This window comes from Anabrus simplex, chromosome 7, assembly GCF_040414725.1.
Source record: "Anabrus simplex isolate iqAnaSimp1 chromosome 7, ASM4041472v1, whole genome shotgun sequence".
NCBI classification, from domain to species: domain Eukaryota; kingdom Metazoa; phylum Arthropoda; class Insecta; order Orthoptera; family Tettigoniidae; genus Anabrus; species Anabrus simplex.
Genome location: NC_090271.1, coordinates 8887001 through 8904146, shown reverse-complemented (window position 1 = coordinate 8904146; position 17146 = coordinate 8887001). Strand labels below are relative to the sequence as shown.

Below are 17146 nucleotides of genomic sequence, written 5' to 3'. Positions count from 1 at the left end.
TTGCTTATTTAAATCTCCCTCTGATGCTAATTTCTTACCCAGTAGGCATTGTGGTTTCACTCTGCAAATTTAATTGAAATTTTTTGTATCTTTGGTCATTTTTATGATATTTTTATGAAACTAAAAGTACAGTGATTGTGAATTTTTCCTCTACATACTTAGAAAGTTAGGGGCTTAGGCTAATACATCACTATTTGAGGTACTGTATTTATAGTTTCATATCAGAAGTTTCTTTTTTAGGTTAGTTGCATGAAAATATCAACAGTAGTTAAAAATTTCTGTTCGGACTCTACAATCTCAGACATGCCTGGTGGACCTCAGAATGTGACAAAATTCATGAAGAAAGACATCAGGCATGGTTAAAATTTCAAACACACAAAACGGAAGAAAGTGCAACCAACCTCAAAAATATCAGGAAAAGTTCACACACATTATCAGGCAAACCAAGAGACAATCACAGAAAGATCTAATCAACTCAATAGAAGAAAACTACCACAAAACGAATTCCAGAGACTTTTACAAAATGTTTGGAGGACAAGTACAAAACTTTGCCCCTCCCACATTAATGCTGAAAAGTGAGGATGGAAAAACTACACATAATGACAAGGAAAATGCCGAAATCATGGCAAAAGCATTCATTAAACTTTTGAATTGTGAAGAACCCCAGGAACTTTTAGCAATTAATACAGACACACCCATCAAAACCTCGCCTGAACTCATAAATCCTCCAACAATCCAAGAGGCGGAAACAGCACTCAAAGAGTTGGAAAATGATAAGGCTTGCGGAGAAGACCAAGTTTTCGCAGAAATGTGGAAATATGCCAGTGATACAGTTTGAACATCCTTACACATGGCCCTAACAAAAATCTGGATAACAGAAAAGTTCCCCGAACTTTGAACCACAGCCATAATCCACCCACTCCACAAAAAAGGAGATAAAAGCAATCCAGATAATTACAGAGGTATCTCTCTCTTAGACTGCACATACAAGATTTTCACCAGAATCCTATACAGGAGGATCAGAGAGCAACTAGAGGAAGAATTAGGTGAATACCAAGAAGGCTTCAGACCTTGGAGAAGCTGTGCAGAACAAATCATCACTTTAAAATTAACCATAGTATATTACAAGAAGCAAAACAAACCTCTTGCAATAACCTTCGTGGACTTTAAAAAACGACTGTATCCATAGACCTACAATGTTGAAAATATTAAGAAATTTCAGGCTCCATCCAAAATTAATCAAATTGATAGAACTCATCTTAACCAACACTAAATCAAAAGTCAAGTTCAGAGGGGAATTCTGTGAGCCATTCATCATAAAAACAGGCTTAAGACAAGGAGATTGCTTGTCACCACTGCTCTTCAACTGTGCCTTGGAATGGTACAAGAGTAACCCAAAGAACATCCGAATTGGAAGACCCAAATACAACATAAGTTTAAATTGCCTAGGTTTTGCTGATGATCTTGCTCTCTTGTCCAACAATATTCAGGAAACCAGACAAAAAGTTATATCACTACAGGAAATAGCACAGAAAATTGGTCTTGGAATATCTTTTGAAAAGACAGTAATCATGTTTACTGACCCACCACTCATAAACAAAATTGCTATAGGAAAACCAAGAAATCAAAATTGTAGATAAATTTAAATATCTGGGAGAAATCATAATATATAACCTCAATGAAAAGCCAGCATGGCATAACAGAATAAATAAACTGTCACCAAGAATACCTACAACAAAAAGGGCCGTCAGCAGCAACAAAATTATAACATTAGAAAACAGTCACTCAACCAGAAATAACATACGCTAGCAAAACCATCTTCAAAATAACTAACACTGCACAAATAGACAAAATACTCAAGATAGAGAGAAGAATCATTAGAACGTGCATCAACAAATCGTACCAAAAAGATGGACAATGGAGAGTAGCTTCTAATGAAACAGTCTACAAGAAAATAGAACAAGTAATGAGCACAATCAGGAAGAAACGCATCTCATTTTTTGGACATCTAATCAGGACACCAGAGAACAGGATCATCAGGAGAATAGAAAAATTATGGAATAGTAAGTGCAACATTAAGTGGATTACAGAAATCAAGGAAGATATGGATGAACTACAAATTACAGTGGAAGACCTAAGAAACAAAACCGACAAAATCAAGAAACTCACAAACAAACCAGAATCTACTAGATGGTTTTCTTCATAACAATAATGGATGAGATCATGCAAAAAGTAAAATCTCTAATCAATAGACAAGCTTCTAGTTATGATTTGGTACTGTTGAGAAAATCACATAAATCTTATGACGTCCATTCCTTAATTGCCCTAGTGATCCAATCTATGTTCTTTGATTGAATGAAATTTCTTTGCTCGACCCACTGAAAGCTGGACATGTGTACAGACAATCTGCCGCTGTATACCATTACTAGTATGGTAATGCTGGCCACAGAGGAATATTGGCCATAAAAAAATAAATATAGGGCTAATACTCCAGCCTTTGACTTCAAAAGTGTTCTCAATTCATGCCCAAAAGATGTACGGTATAGGGTGCGTCAGAAACAATGACCCATTTTAAATACCACGCCATTATTGGACATGGCGTTGTAGAGTGTTGGTGTTCGTACCAGGGTATAGTGCGGTTCAAAGCACTTCCAATCAGTATGGAGCGGTGATCACATGAACATCATGCATTTGTAATTGAAACGTTCTTCAAAAGTGGTGATAGTGTCACACGAATGCAGTGTTCGTTTCGACATAATTTTAACTTTGATCAAAATTATAAAGTTCCATCCCGGAAGATAATTACGAGATCGGTCCAGCAGTTTAGAGCAACAGCATTTGTAACAAACAAGAAGTCCTCTGCTAGACAACGTACGGTTTGCACCCTGGACAACATCACAAGAGTAACAGCTGCTTTCGAGCTAAGGCCAACACGATCTGTTTGTCGACATTCACAAGTCCTAAACATCTCTGACAGAAGTGTACGATAGATGTTTCATCTGGAAATGAAGTTCCATCCTTACAAGCTACAAGTGGCACAAAAATTATTGTCCGGAGATCTGCAGGCACGTGTACAAAATTGTACACAGCTTCCGGAGATGATGAAAAAACACTCAACCTGATTTCATGAACAACCTCGTGATGTCTGAAGAGGCCCATTTTCATTTGTCACGCAATGTGATTAAGCAAAAGTTTAGGTACTGCGCGCTTAGCAATCCTAAGCTGATTCACGATCGACCACTTCATAGCACAAAAGTGACTGTGTGGTGTGGCATTTCTGTACGGGGTATTCTTGGTCCGTATTTCTTTGAGAATGACGCAGGTGACAGTACTGTACAGTCGTCGTGGTTTCAACAGGACACATCTAGAGCGTCCATGACAGTCGTGCTCATCAGCCTGTTCACTGGATTTATCAGCTTGTGATGACTTTCTGTGTGCATTTCTCAAATCCACAAGCCAGCAACATTCACGCCAAAATCAAGGCCATTACAGACAACACTCTTCACAAGGTTATGACAAATCTGTGTGCTCGTGCAGAAGATTGAATCGCGAACAATGGTGGACACCTGAAGTGACATGTGCCAACAATTGTGTTCTTTTGAATAAATAAATAAATAAATAAATAAATAAATAAATAAATAAATAAATAAATAAATGGTGTAAAAATAAAATGGTTTCTGCCGCATCCTGTATAAGCATGTACTATAATCTGGTGCGAGCGTGAGCAGGTTTCTTACCGGAGTATAGACACCACTTCCAGATAGGCTCCCGACATGCTGAAGAAACCGAGGTTGCGCATTGCAATGCCGACCAGCAACATCCCTAGCAGTGGTGGTAACCTCAACAGTCCTACCAACTGGCCTGCGAGGTATGCAAGTACAAATAGCATGGCAAGCCTGAATAAGTTAGATTCTGGAGCTACGTGTTCTTTAAGTAGAGTATATGCAGCTCCCCACAGCAGTAAGGCAAAGAGAATAGCTGTGACGACTTGCAGAGGCCAGCTGAGGGTCGGACAGAGAACAGCGGGGCCAACACGAGAGTTCAGCCATTTCCCAACACCATCCAACCTGAAACACAAATAGGGTTGGACATTCAAAATTTCTCCGGTGCAAAGCCAATTCTCGAGTCCACTTGTATCAGCTTCTGCATATGATGGAATCTCAAGGTACATCTCCTGTACCTTGAGAGTCCACTGTTGTGACAAACTGAGCCCCAGCAGACCCTCAGGTTTCATATGGTATACAGTAGGGGAGTAAGGCAACTAGCCATCATTAACTATTAATTATTACTTACACAAATCATTTTTCTAGAAATTCAACAAATAAATATTTTCATTTTCTGTGGACTCGAATGTTATTCCATACTGGAAAGGTTGTAAATATATGTGTAATGCGATCGGTGCATGTTCGATGAAACACTTGGTGAACCTTAATAGTGATCTATCAAATGAGTTCACATGTTGAGTCATCAGTCCATAGACTGGTTTGATGCAGATCTCCATGCCACCCTATCCTGTGCCCACATCCTACATCTGCTCTAATCTGCTTGTCATATTCTTACCACCTATGCTTCCCTCAAAAACCAACTGAACAAGTCCTGGGTGTCTTAAGATGTGTCCTATCATTCTATCTCTTCTTCTCGTCAAATTTAGCCAAATCGATCTCCTCTCACCAATTCAATTCAGTATCAATCTACCCATCTCACCTTCAGCACTGTTCTGTAACACCATATTTCAAAAGCTTCCATTATCTTTCTTTCTGAGCTACTTATCGTCCATACAATGCCACGCTCCAGACAAAAGTCTTCCCGTATCAATGTTTGAAGTGAGTTTACATACCACATTAAAAAGAAGTGTACATTTTACTAATTGTCTGGCTCCAAGGCTAAATGGTTAGCGCGCTGGCCTCTGGTCAGAGGGGTCCCGGGTTTGATTCCCAGGAGGGTCAGGAATTTTAACTATCATTGGTTAATTTTGCTAGCACGGGAGCTGAGGGTGTGTCATCTTCATCACCATTTTACCCTCATATCACAACGCGCAGGTCGCCTACGAGCATCAAATCAAAAGACCAGCATATGGCGAGCTGAACACGTCTTCGGACACTTGCGGTACTAAAAGCCATACGCCATTTCATTTACTAATGATCTCACTCCAGCCATCTTGTAGATATCACAGTCACTAACAAACTGCCTCGGTTTCCCATTTACAGTGATGGGCCTGAAAAATATCTCCTTGTAGATGACATCAGCTGTTTTCCTCCTGGTGGGCAGAATCATCAAGTCAGCGTTGGTTGGCCGGCAGGTGGTACACAATTTCTAACGACCAGATTGCGTATTCGTCCAAACTTCTACGCAGTGTTCATATGGAGTATGGGTGGTGATTCGTCCGTCGGATGGGGACGTTATAGATGTCTGATGTTACTTGACAGGAGTAGGCTAGGTGCCGACATCAGGTTTCACATCATCACCACCCAGACACTCCTGGCATGAAGTGGTTTGATGCAGCTCTCCACGTCACCCTATCCTGTGCTAACCTTTTCATTTCTACATAACTGCTGCATCCTACATCTGCTCTAATCTACAGTTCCCTCAAAAACCAACTGAACAAGTCCTGGGTGTCTTCACCTTTTCCGGTCCAACGTCGAGCTCACATTATGTTTCGTTCTACATGAGAAGTTCTTTGACCTGATTGAGGTCAATCAATATCCCTGGAGTTCCTAGAGCAAAGTTTTGTGCACAAAAGAAACAGTTCTGTTATCTCCATGGATATAATACGAGATATATGTAGCCGTGTCTCGTCATGGTAACCCGTGTTTACAGTGAGTAGTGTTGCACACGTGCTGTACTAGGCGTGTTTATCTGTGAATGCGAATTGTCTCGCTTGAATATGCGATATAAAATCAGCAAATATGAATGAAGAAGAAATACATATGCACGTTTATTTAGACAGCAGTGACAATGATTATTTATTTGAATTAAACGAAGAGTTTAGAGAACTGTCAAGTGAAGATGAAGGTGTAGTGAACTCCAGCATTGCAAGTGAAACTTCAGCGACTGGACCTGTGCGTAAAAAAACGCAGAATGATCCCAGACCATCATATGCTGTTTCTGAAGATTCAGAAGAGGAAGTTCCTGTGACTGCTACAAAAGCAAGAAGACACGCTAATGGGCCGGGGTCGAGGAGGGGATACGGCACACGGCAATGACGACGCTTCTCACGTCAGGGTTGATAATGTCAGTAAAAGTGATGCTGAACATACTTCCACACATACAAATGGGAATGCAAACGGCAATAGTGTTTGCCAGAATGTAACATTTCATGACAGTGAACCACCTAGACTAAGTTATTCATCACTTCAGAAAACTATCAGTTTATTACGTTGCATGTTGTATTTTACTCCTGCACTGACAACGAAAATTATTATGGAAACTAATTCCTATGCAATAGAATGTACAGTAAGAATCATAATAATAATATAATTATAATTACTTATAAAAATTCTGAGTTTAATCTGACTAGGTATAAATGTGCAAAATTAATTTGGACCAGACTGTTGGAACATGTGACAGAAAATTGGACTGCAAAGGGTTAAGATGTATCCTATCATATGTCAGATCAAATAAGTGCCACCTGCTGCTTTCACTAAAAACGATGATATTTGCAAAGTTGTTCTTATCTTAGCAACCTTACTGATATTAATAAATAATCAAATTTTATAAGAATTACTTGATTAATCTGGAAATATGCTTTCTTTCTTTTCTTCTTATAGAAAACACAGATATAAGAATGCTCTTTGAAGGTATCTTTTATAGATATACCATCCCAGACTTTTGTGTAGAGCTCTTTATGCTCAAAGATTCTTCCACACATACGAGAGTTCTATCATTGACAGTTTTGACAGCAGCAGCCAAGAAAATGCTCAGATGGCAATTTCTTCTTTGACTTGCATCGTTAAGTCATCTCTCTTTTGTCAAAGCAGATCAAAGTCTGTTTGGAAGCAACTACTTACTTCTTCTCAGCACCTTGGGCTTCTTCTGAGTGGGCAGAGTCAATATTGGTATGCTCATCCCTCACAGGTACACCTGTAAGAAGAACACAAGTTATACTACACTCTACCTCAAATTACTTCCAATACAAAACAAAAATGTGGGAAGTGAAGCATTACAAATATTGTTTATGTGTAAACATCATGCAGATCCGTTTAGCTTCGCTTGCCACTCCAAAATGCTGTTGAGTTTCAACTCTTAACTGGAACTCGTGTATTAAAGTACCTCTTGAAAAGGAAGAAGTGTCAACAGTGGAACAGCCATTGTGCCTTTGCTAACATTTAATTAGAGATGGGAATTTGCCTATTTGCCTATTTTATTCCTGTGTTGAGAAACGTACGCTTTTGAGATATAAATATGTTTTAGGGTCTTTTTAGCTGTTTTATGATGCCTATAAATGCCTATTTCAGGGGTTTGTGCCTATTTAGAGTATAACTGCCTATTTGATGCCTTTTGACTGTATTTTAAAAAAGCCGATTTTCTTCCAGTGCATTATAGTGTAGCTAGTGTGCTCGACAGAATTATCTTCTCTTTTCTTAATACCTGTTTACCCCACGAACAAAAATGGGAATTCTCAGAAGTCACCAGAAACAGTTCTAGGGAAATTTCCATGAGGAGAAACAAGAAACAATTTGAGCTCGAAGACCTCCTAAGGCATATGCGAGAACCAGTCAACGTCTAACTATGTTGCACAACCCATATGACCTGCACCTCCCTTTCGATGCAAACTGTTGTCCGCGTACGCTTTATGTTCAGAACGTGTTGTGATTTATTGTGAAGAAGAAGTGTGTTTGTGGAAATGCCCAAAGAAAAATCGTCGAAGTCCTACTGGCTGAAACAGTGGATCACAGGGGGGTTGCTGGTCGCTGCCCAAAGTGGACTGGTAGAAAGGCTGCATTGATACAGATTACTGTACTCGTATCAGATGCATCGCAGTATTTCTAAGTTGATCTATGTGGTATTTTTCTCTCATTTGATCTGAAAGTAATAAAATTGACATAAATTACATTGTCCCTATATCTTAAATTTCTACAGTTGGGTTATTTGGCAATAATGGTTAGTATATATCATGCAATTGTTTCATAAGGAAAGACTATTAGAGATGATGTTTCTAGAAGTACAAAACTTTCAAGTAGGAACAAGGGAATTCGTAATTTACATAGAAATATGTCCTCAAGGATTTTCAGTTATAATTTGGCAGTATCGTGTTGAGTTCACCATGTGAAAAATATAATAAAAAAGACTTGAAACGATACCAGAGTAGCGTAGAGGAGAGACCCGTTCTTTATGCTTGCCAAGGACCCACCAAGCTGCCCCTAGCAGTAATTTTACTTATATAGACGTATGAAACAGAGGCACTATAAGTCTCAGATTTGTGAACATGTTATTTGTTGGTATTCGCCGGGTTTGGTCAGCCGGGTCAGCTGCCTTGAAGTCTATTTTCTGTTGTCTGCAATAGATCCTGCATCATGTGTGCCCACAAGGCCGCCACCCTCGTTGAAATTTAAATAAATAATGTTACTTGCTTTACGTTCCACTAACTACTTTTATGGTTTTCGGAGATGCTGAGGTGCCGAAACTCAGTCCCGTGGGAGGTTTTTACGTGCCAATAAATTACCGACACGAGGCTGACGTATTTGAGCATCTTCAAATACCACCGGACTGAGCCAGGATCGAATCTGCCAAGTTGGGGTCAGATGGCCAGCGCCTCAACCGTCTGAGCCACTCACCTCGGCTGAATATTAAAATGCGTAATTTGAAATTGTCATGGCATGCGCCGTAACCTTATTTGTCACAACTTAGCAAGACTCCAGAGCGGATGCTAGAGGCTTGTTGGCGACTTTGCGGCGCTAACCTGGAAGCTTATGCCCGTCAGACTCTCTTTGCTTCCCCCCCACCCTGCCACGAAGCACAACGGTTACTAACCGGACCTCATCAATCCAGACCAACGGTCTTTTTGCTGGCCTGGTCTTGTAAATATAGTCTTGGCAACCTTGTAAAACACCCTGTGGCATCGTCCTAGATTGGATCTGCAACCTATGTTTTGCGAAGGCTTAGCGTGACTAATAGAATTATAGGGAGTTTTAAAAATTGCATTTCAGTTGTAAATCTCTATTTTCACAGGAAATGAATTATAGTTCAAAATACCGATTTAAATTTTCATCCATTCTATGACAAGAGACCAACGGCATTCTAACTCCTCATTCAGTAATTTAATAATTATTTACATTTTAGCAATATAAATTATTGAAATTTCCCGACTAATACAGCATTGCAACAAAACAACATGCCATAATACATACATTAATAGGCCTATAAATCGCAGTCCTCAATCTCAAAAAAGATAAAAGGAACTTACCTCCTTACAGCAAGCTTGACAGACTACCCTTCCATATGTAGTCTCTATGCTAGTAAATATAAATTTTGGTTTACAGTTTTGTTTAAAACTGTAACCCTGGCGCCCAAACATCACATAGAGAAATGGGAAACCATGGATTGTTAATTGTTTCTATTTGCGTGGCAATTTGCGGGCAAACCACAAATAGTTTATTTGATATTCATGTGTTCCAAGGTAATAAATTTCATCTCCCCAAGTGTTTTGATGAGGGGGTCGAACAGTTACATTTGTCGCACCAACGTGGAGCTCGAAAACCATTAAGTATGCTACGCAGTGGCCTCCGTGGTATGCACTAGCCATGCGTCTTGGTAGGTGTGCTAGGTACCAACTGATGAGCCCAGCCTAGCACACGGGGGCGAAACGCTGGCAACCAGGAATGAGTTAGCTGGAAAATTTATAATGGCCAACAACGGACCATTTATATTGGTATTAACCATTAAGTATTCGTGGAAAGAAAGCAGTAAAGTAGAGTCTGTGTTTGTGGGGGTTGAGTGAGTGTCCATATAAGTTGTATGTGTAATTTTGGGGGAATCATGGCTGCACAAGGTGAAAAGGACATGAAATTACTTAGCGGAAACTTTGTAAAGGGAGGCGAGATGTTGAATTCTACGAATGTTGTAGAAGAAAGCATTGAAGTAGATAAAACGGTAGAGAGTGGTGGGAGCATGGAAAATAGCACAGAATCTGATGTAGCTAGGATGGAGGGCGAGAAAGGTAATACGAATAGTGAAATGAATATTCAACAACTGTTTATGATGATGCAAGGGATATTACAGCAAACGGATGAAATTAGGAAGGAAACGAAAGGGATGGATGAAATTAAGAAGGAAGTAGAGAGAACGAAAACCGAAATTAGCAGAGAAATAGAACAGACATAAACCGAAATTAGCAGAGAAGTTAATGCTAGGATGGATGCTTTAGATCATAGATTAGATGAAGCACTAGAGCAACATAAACTTTTTGAGAATCAGTTAGTGAAACAGGAGATGAGACGTAGCCAACATGAGAAGGTGGTAGAAAGAAAGTTAACTGAACATAGAAGCGAAGTCATGGAGTTGGTAGAGAAAGAAAATTGTAAAGTTAGGAGCGAAGTAGACCAGCAGATCACAGGAATTAACCGTAAAATGCAGGAACAAGTAGGAGAAGTTACTAAAGTTAGAGAACAAGTACAACAACAATACGATGATCTGTATGGTAAGGTAGAGACTAATGCTAAGATATGTAATGAAATGTTGGTGAATGACGTAGAAACTAGAGAGAAAAGAATTAATGAACGTATTGCTAGGTCGGAGGCACAAATACGTAAAGAAATCAGAGAAAAGCAAGGTAATATAGGAAGTCAGTGCATGGTACAAATTTCATATATGAAACTGAACTACCAAAATTTAATGGGAGGTAGACAAACCCTTTAGATTTTTTGAACACTGTTAAGAAACGATTTGAAAAGCGAATAGAAGAAGGAATCATTGAATGGGAAGAAGCGTTAGAGATAATTGGTAAAGCTTTTATTGGGGAAACGAAATCATGGTTTGCGGTGTATAAGAGCAGCATGACCAGTATGGTGGAATTCCATAAATATTTCATGGAAAAATTTTGGAGTGAAGCTATACAAAGCAGGGAAAGAGAACACATTGTCTTTGGGAAATTTAGGCCACACGAGGGAGTTTCTATGACCGAATATTTTCTGGCCCACGTTATGATTTGTAAAAACGTAGATGGTATGTCAGCAGAGAGAGATATTGTGAAGTTATTACTCAGACATTTTCCCAACAAAATCAGCGAAGCTAGCTGTATGCAACAGATAGTCTATTCAGGGAATGGAAAGATTGCTAGCAAGTTTCGATGCGTTAGGAAATAGTAATAGTACACGAGAGCACACAAACTATCAGACACCACCCAGAAGACAAGAACACAATCACCGTGGTCAGTTTCAACTGAGACAACAACCTGTAGGTAATCAGTCACACCAGCAAAATAGGAATGTTCAGAGGGAACGCAATGTAGAGGAAGGTACAAGCCAAAATCAGGATACAAGGAGACAAAGTAATTTAAACTGATAGTAGACGGTAATGAGAGATCAGATTATCAGTCTTCAGTACATGTTGCGAGAAATTGTGTAATGACGCACATGGATTATGATCTCGAGGTCAGAGAGGTGGAAGTGAATCAAGTCGAAGTTGGTAGTAAAAGTGAGAACCCCGTTGTTACGATCGTTGTATGGAGGGCGCAGTATCAGGCTTTATTGGATTCAGGCAGTCAAAGATCATGTGTAAGTTCGAAGTGGTATGAGGACAGAAAGAAGGAGAATATTGAGATTGAGGAAATGCCTGTGAAATCCACATATATCGTCACTGCTGTAGGTAAACGATCCAAGCAAATATGTAAACAAGTTGCCATACCTATTTGTATTAACGGGAAGTCGAAAATTCAGATCTGTCTTGTTATTCCGAATCTTATATTTGATGTTATCTTGGGATCTGACTGGCTAAGTTTATACTCAGCTCGGTTAAATTACAATGAAGCGATAGTATATTTAAGGTGGGATAATGAGGATGTTAAAGTCACGTGGGATGCCGAAGTTCAGACGAAAGTGGAGGTTTGTAACATGTGGTGTGTTAATGAGGTTTCAAAAGATGAAGAGAGAGCAGATTTTAAGTTGTGTGAAGTGTGGTTAGAGGAGAACCATGATGATGCTTTGAGAGAAGCGGTAGATAGTAGCAATTTGGAAGAAGATCAGAGGGACCGATTGTTGTATGTGTTGAGAGAACACAAGGAAGTATTTTCATCGAAACCTGGCAAAACACATGTGTATGAACACTCATTTTCAGTGCTGGATAAAAGTATATTCGCTGGACCGAGATATCCAATACCACATAAGTATGCTAAAGCGGTAGACAATCAAATAGAAGTCATGTTAGAGGATGGTATTATTGAAGTTTCGAGTAGTCAGTGTGTCAATCTTTTATTGAGAAAAGCGACAGGTCTTAGTTGTAGTAAGATTATTAGTGTCAAGTATGTTCAGGAATTAGGTACGCCTAGTAGGTTATTATCTGATAGCGGTTCTCAATTTACATCGAAGAAGTGGAAGGCTGTGATGACAGAGTTAGGTATCACACATGTTTTTCCTCAATTAGAAATCCGCAAGGGAATATGTGTGAACGCACGATGAAGGAATTAGGTAGGATGTTTAGATCTTTAGTTCATGACAAGAACACTGCGTGGGTTGGTTCTTTAGCGTTGATTGAGAAATGGATTAACATGGTTCAGCATGATAGTACGAAATTCACCCCATTAGAGGTTCATTTTGGCAGCAATCCAAGGAATGAGCTGACAAAAGTACTAGGTATTACACAGGAACCTCAGCGGGACTCTCAGATATATGTCAGATTAGCGAGAGAGAATTTAATTAAAGCGGCTGAGAAGCGTAGCAGACAGCAGAAACGTCAGGTGTTAGACGAATTTCAGGTAGGAGAATCTGTTCTGTTACGTGTTCCCATGCTCTCGTCCAGTGAAGAGAAAGTGACGAAGAAATTCTTTTTTTTTTTTTTTTGTATCAGGGTCCATTCCGGATTCATTGTCGGGTTGGTCCTTGTGCATACAGATTGAAAGATGGTAATCGTGACATGTTGGGCACTTATAATATTCGCTCTCTGAGACGATATATTTCTGCAAATTAAGTGTAATGTCTTCCCGATGTTGTTTTGACAACATTAAATGTACTTGAGTTAGAAAACGTGAATTCATGTATAGGTTGTGAACCTAGACCTGACACCATTGTAGAAGCCATGAGTAACTTGGGATTTTGTTTTGAAACTGCAGAAGGAAATTAATGCAATAATTTTCTAAGTACATATTTTTTTTGCAATGAATACAAGAAATTGCTTGCGGCCATCTAAGAGAGGTAAGCCACGTGTGATTACGTGTGTGTGTGTGGTGTATATATTATGATAACCTGGAACTGCGGAACACTTTGATGGTGAAGTGCAAAGATAGAGTTATTTACCTGTTGTTTTGTTGTATATATTATGAGTGTTGCTGACGAACTTTCGCAAGAAAATTGGCAGGAATTATTACTAATATTATCTGGTATCGTTGAAACAGACACTCTACAGTGAGATACAGGACTTGATTATGTATGTTTTTTATTAAGTGTTTGTCAGATGTAATGATGTATATATCAGCCGTTTTGTTGTAGTGTGTTATTTTCATATATGTTATATCTGTAAATAACAGGAGGGCATATGTAACCGTCCAGGCTTCTCCAGCCCTACTAATTTAATATAATATCATTTTACGCGATATCATTTGATATCAAGTTTATCCGCCATCGGCAATTATTCGTAATAACATATTTATTCAACGTCAATCATTTGTAATCAAGGCCTTTTGGAATCATATTGTATATATGATAACATCGTTTTATTATTTAAATTATTATATTATGTAGGATAGGAATTTATTGTGTTGTAAATACGATCAATATGTTCAGACATAGTTGTTTTCATTTCATCTCATATTTGTGTATACGGAGGATTATTCTTGAAGCTGGGGATTTTGCATGACTCATGGGTTTGGCGAAGGCAGTAAACAGCAACCCGCGCGCGAGGCTTGCATACCAGCAGAGTACATCATCGCCACGCCTACTGGACTCGACAAGAAAGAAGAGAAGGGGAGATGATAATGAGATCTACGAATCATATGTTTCGTTATATAGAGATCTGAGATTGAACTGTTACCTAGAGTGGGGGAGCCCGATGATATTATCAAGTGCGGAGCGAGATACTTACAGATACTCCATCACTACTACTTCTACTGTGAACATCTACTTTGAACGACGTTATTAGATTTTTGAAACAGTGTGTGGTCGCTCCGCGACATAGTTATTTTTGTATAATGTGTTGTCGCTTCGATACAGTACTTAGGTGCGGTAATGTTATCGGATCTGCGTGAGACGAAACAAGCTTACGGCTTGTGTTATTTTCAGTAAATATTCTGGACGAAGAATTATGTTTAAGTTCAAGTCTACGGAAATTGGTACAAGTCTGTACCGTATAAATAGTATAGCTCAGTTGGATTGAGATTTCTACTAATATGGAAAAATTCATATCTCTTAATTTTCTCCTCATACGATCAACGCTGATCAGTTTTTACAAGTATAGGGCCAATGTCTAATTTAAAGACTAGGCAAGTAGGGAGTGCTAGTCCAGATAGCCCGTACCATATCAGAGAAGGAAGGAAAGATGTCATGGAACAAATTCTACATCGAGAAGAAGAGAACGAGTAACCACGGAAACCAGATTACTTCAACGGAAGCTGCAATTGGTGAGCTTCAATTAGATAAAGCAAGCAATAGTAAATTCAGTAGAGTAAATTATAAATTCCTCCACGCTTTAAGGAACTTTTCCGATTCATCTCATTTTTTTTGTATAATAAATTCATTTGTATTTTATATTGCGTTAATTTTCTTTCGTAAGCGATACTTAATGGTTAATTATTTAAAATCCTACCCCTGTGATTTAAGTGTAAGTCTCTATGCTAGTAAATATAAATTTTGGTTTACAGTTTTGTTTAAAACTGTAACCCTGGTGCCCAAACATCACATAGAGAAATGGGAAACCATGGATTGTTAATTGTTTCTATTTGCGTGGCAATTTGCGGGTAAGCCACAAATAGTTTATTTGATATTCATGTGTTCCAAGGTAATAACTTTCATCTCCCCAAGTGTTTTGATGAGGGGATCGAACAGTTACAATGTTGAAGTTTAGCGTTTATTGAAAGAGATTTTTTTGTACGTTGGCCATGTAATTCGTTGTGCTTTTTTTAACTTAAATGTTCTGCTTTCTATTGATGGTTTTTCATTGGTGTTCCAAGTTATAATTTCACCAAGATATTTAATCTTATTCACAATTTTAATTTGTTTGGTATTGGCTAAGGTAATGGTTGGTGCTGTAACAGGGAAGGTTGGCATTATTTCTGTTTTTTTCATATGAAATCTGCAATCCAACTTTTCTTGCTATGTTATCAAGTTCTTCTATTTGTAATTTAGCTTCTTCCATATCATTAGCAAGTAGTGCAAGATCATCAGCGAATGCTAAACAATTGAGTCTTATTTTTCTGCCAATCTTGATGTTAGGTTGACACATCTTATTCCATACCCGCATGATTTTTTCGAACACACAATTAAACAATAATGGTGAAAGTCCATCTCCCTGCTGAAGTCCAGTATTAATGTCAAATGTCTTTGAGAGTTCATTTCTAAATCTGACTTTAGATTTAGTGTTCTTAAGGGTAATTCCAATAAGGCAAATAAGTTTTGGTTCAATATATTATTATTATTATTATTATTATTATTATTATTATTAATTTTATTAACAAAGTTCCCTTTCACTGCTGATTTTGTAAACAGGGCAAGCTTGTTTTTCAATAATTCAAGTAAGAGAGTAATAAAGCTACAGGCAAAGGCTTACACTTGCAAGAAATGCAACTATCTCGCAGTATCTCTGTTGGCTAGAAATAAAACATATATGTGAAATGGAACAATACTGATAAAATTCTGTTACCTTATCAGACATCCCGATAAGATAATTCTGTTGAGCTAACTTTATGAAGATAAGAGGGAAAGGAATTAACAATAAGAGATGTGTAAACACTAACTGATAAAATGTCCTCATTAGATAAATCGCACACATTTCATCAAAGGGCCTTGTTCTACCAAAACAATTGCATGATCTGCAAATCGAAACCAGCGCATTGGCTAAGAAGCAGACATGCTACTATACACCTAATTTCTTTCTTTATGGTAAAATACAGGAAATTGTGTCTCTCCTCCCCCTGTTGGTACAAGTAACACGGTCATCTACATCGTCTCGTTGAATCCTGCTCGTGGCCTCGTTTCCTCTGATGCATACCGTTCCCCTGTCTGCCTTTGTCAGAACAAGGAAGGACGACTCTCCAGCAGCTCTCAAAATCAGCCACAGCTGACACTGCAGACACACTGTCCTGTCGAACCTAGCCTCTGTCAGTTTCACCACAGAAAAATCTGAGAAGCCATAGAAATTCAAAAACTTCAATACAGATGAGGAATTATGGCTATCCAATACCTGGAAACTAGCATTAAAAGGACAACAAGATCCCCGCACTATCCCAATGGCAGCCCTTTCAACGCACCGTTCTCTCCGCTAATTAGACCTGACGCAACGTCGGCTATTCACCAGCCCAGGACGTGCCACAACAGCCTCAAGCACCACGGAAAGTGGTGACAGACGATGTTCAAAATGGAACTTTACACAATTATCAAAGAGTACATAGGAGCTGGGGACATGGAGGATTGTGTAATACTCTGTATTCTCCTGGGAGATGGCAGAGATGCTGACACTGGACTCACATCGAATGTGCTGGGATAGGCCAGTTTCACAATTAACAATTTTCTACTTCACTTCCTGTTTCCAGATCGGCTTATTTATTTATTTATCTATCTTTAGAAGTGGTGAAGTTATGGTCCACTCTTACACTTAACCACGTTACGAATCAAGAATCTCCCCGACTGCTGGTCTCTCCATCACTCTTCCGATATTTCTCCACTTCTTCCAAGGCCTTCCTTGTTATCTTTTTCCTGTAAACACTTCCTTTCGAACTTGGTCTTCTCGCATTCCACCTTTTCAGCTTGCTTGTCTATCCTGTCCTGTAGTTATGAAACCTCAATCC

At 38.8% G+C, this 17146-nt stretch overlaps 1 protein-coding gene across 3 annotated transcripts in view; it reads right to left on the bottom strand.

Moving 5' to 3' along the window:
• Positions 1–17146, bottom strand: part of LOC136877208 (sodium/hydrogen exchanger 9B2) — a 186316-nt gene that overhangs the window by 155105 nt on the left and 14065 nt on the right. For all 3 annotated transcript variants that reach the window (XM_068228763.1, XM_068228761.1, XM_068228762.1), the window contains exons 2-3: positions 7008–7080; positions 3738–4067 (exon numbers count right to left, since the gene is read on the bottom strand). In XM_068228763.1, the coding sequence (XP_068084864.1) occupies positions 3738–4067; positions 7008–7080 (403 nt within the window). The remainder of the gene's footprint in view (positions 1–3737; positions 4068–7007; positions 7081–17146) is intronic.